General features: G+C 33.9%; 1 protein-coding gene across 1 annotated transcript; it reads left to right on the plus strand.

Moving 5' to 3' along the window:
• Positions 1-3: 3 nt before the first annotated feature.
• LOC111033712 (GATA zinc finger domain-containing protein 14-like) lies at positions 4-2,145 on the plus strand (the record flags this gene model as incomplete). Its single annotated transcript, XM_022314600.1, has 1 exon — positions 4-2,145. A coding segment is annotated over one exon (2,133 nt), but the record flags the coding sequence as incomplete, so codon positions are not given.
• Positions 2,146-2,924: the final 779 nt, after the last annotated feature.

The following is a 2,924-nucleotide window of genomic DNA, read 5'->3' on the forward strand; positions in this document are numbered from 1 at the left end:
AGACCATCTACAGATAATTATAGACCAGGTGAACGACCAAAACAAATTAGACATCCGGATAACTTAAGGCCGGAAGGTGCATTTGATAGACCTTCTCAACAAAATTATGGACCAGGTGAACGACCAAAACAGATAAGACATCCAGATAACCTAAAATCAGAAGGTGATTTTGAAAAACGAGTCGTACAAAAAGTAACTACAAGTGAGCGTACTGTTGCTTATAAGCCTCAAGACAATTTAAGGATGGAAGGAGAATTTGAAAAAAGAGATCGAACTTATACAGTTCGAAAGGTTGAGCAAGCTATAATCAGGAAACATGAAGATAATTTGAAGGTAGAAGGAATAATGCACTTTACCAACAAAAACATACATTCCGATCAGAAGTCGCTTGATTCTGGATATTCTCAGAAAATGACTGAAAATAATCAAACTGTAAGCGACCACAAACGAATAAATCAAGTGGAAAAATCGCATTCCTCTTCAAATACTGAAAACTATTCTTCAATGCACAAAAATCAGCAGAACAATACTAATACTAGAAAGCATATTGAATCTCAAATTTCTTTGGGGGATTTTCCTAAAGACTCAAATACAAAAGAAAAAATTAGTGTCAAATATGGACAGTCACAATTCGAAGGAGAACTTAGACAATCAGCTGAATCACAAAATATTGAAAGTCGTGTTGTAAAACAATCATCTAATTCTACGTTCCAAAAAAGCTCAAAATCTGAAGAACATGTGGAGAGAAAAAAATGGGAGACTTCTCAAAAAAGAGATTATTTAAAAGGATCTGTAACAGATTTAAGCAGTACTAAAAACGCATCATTATCGAAGCAACAACTAAACCAGACCAACGATCAAAGATATTCAGATAATACAACTCGTCAACATTCATCCAATCATTATAACCATATGTCTTCACAAAATGTCAGCAGTTCAAATCAGTGGCATGGACAAACAAGTGAACAACACACTTACTCTTCACGACAGTCTCAAGAATCTAGAGGACAGTTGAATCACGATAGACTACAAAATGAAAACCATGTCGACAGAGTACAAAACACACAACATAGACACGGGCATCTGAATAGTAACGATAATCAAAATTATTCTGCACAGCAAAGAAATCTTCAAAACATTGGTCAGACTAGTCAAAAATATACCAATGAAACTAGTGGTCAAAACTATAGACAGAGCACTATTACTAGTAATTCAAAAAATAGTGAACAAATTCGACGGCCTGAAAGTTTTGTTATAAGTCTGTCTGACGAAAAATCAACAAATAATCGAAATGCGTCATCTATAGAGCAGCGTTCTGAACATTATTCAAATAACCAAACAAGTAAAGTTCTCAAAACCGAAGTAGGAAGACAATCATTTGCTAGCGGAAATACCAACGAGAGAAACTCGACTAGCCGTGATTATTCTTCGGATTTGCGTTCAAGCAAGTCAGCTATATCGAATGAACAGTTGAACAAAAGCCACCGGTATGAGACCAGTAGCCAAAATCGGAATGAATACAATCGGGACCACTCTAAATCACTTTCGTCACAACAAAAATCTGAGCAGTCTACAAATCGTTCGCATGGAAATGAAGTTAAAAGTTATTCCACTGCAACTTATAGGAAGTCTTTGCACAGCACTAGTTCCAACGTGTTGAACATCGACACGTCGACGATCGACAGGAAAACATACAGTGACCAATCTCATCACCGTAAGTCTGTAATAAGTTCGAACACCGATCTGAGCAATTCGGTGTTGCACCGCAAAGGAGATGTGACGCATATCGAAGCGCCCCATACCACTTCTTCAGCAGCAGCGGCCCAAAGGAGGAGCATCAATACGTTGGACTCGACATTCGTGGTATCACCTCCAGACAACCGGAACAGTATTAGCGCTATGCACCGTCAAGATAGGGTGTCGAGGTCATCCACGAACAGGTCACATATCAGTCTCGGCGATTCGTCAATAAGTGAGTCGAGCACTAGTCATTACAGAAACGAATATAAACCGAGGGTGAGCGGCCCATGCCCTGTACCGTTGATCGAAAGAAATCAAGCGCCCTTTAGACACACTCGGGATACGAAAACACACAAATTCTATAAGTCAACTACATCGGACGGAGATCGTAGATAAATCGTCTAGGTAAGCACCAAAATAATGTTTATGCACTTTAATAATAGTAAGTTACTTACCAACTTAGATACTCGATAATAAAACTTATCTTTTCGTATTTTGTTCTTCCTTCCATGCATAAAATATATTTACCCGTGTGGGAAAATTCATAGTTTTTCTATTTCTTAAAATTAACAAGTAATTGAAATATTTTTGTTGAAGAAAATATTCATGTAGGAAAAATGTGTTTATATAATTTTTAAGACAACCATAAAAAAAAAAAATGCTATCTTTATAGTAGCTAAAAATAATTTGTGTACTATCAATGTATTTTAATTTTATAATCATATTGCATGGGTATCGCATAATATGCTTGATTGTCCAAATATATTTTTTATTGATCTTTAATCATAATCTCGTACAACCAATATTTTGAATATTTTCATATAACGAGGATAATGATTGTTAAACATAAATCAATTATTTTATAAAAGTATCATATTAATGTGCAATTTGATTGTTAATAATAAATAAATTAAAAATAATCAATAATAAAACTACTATATATTTTGTTTTAGAAAAGAAATGAAACGGACTCAGGACTAAATACTCGGCGTTTATAATTAAGAATAGCTTGAACTATGGTTTACTAATATATATATTTAATTTTAAAATCAACCCACATAAAAAAATAAAAAAAACATTTTATTTTTATTATATTAAAGGATTGTATATCTTTAAATATTATAAATTATAAACTAATGATGAAATATTTTGTAAAAATCACTAGGTCATTTTTTGTCTAGAGT

The sequence above is a fragment of the Myzus persicae genome, unplaced genomic scaffold (genome assembly GCF_001856785.1).
Source record: "Myzus persicae strain clone G006 unplaced genomic scaffold, MPER_G0061.0, whole genome shotgun sequence".
Classification (NCBI taxonomy): domain Eukaryota; kingdom Metazoa; phylum Arthropoda; class Insecta; order Hemiptera; family Aphididae; genus Myzus; species Myzus persicae.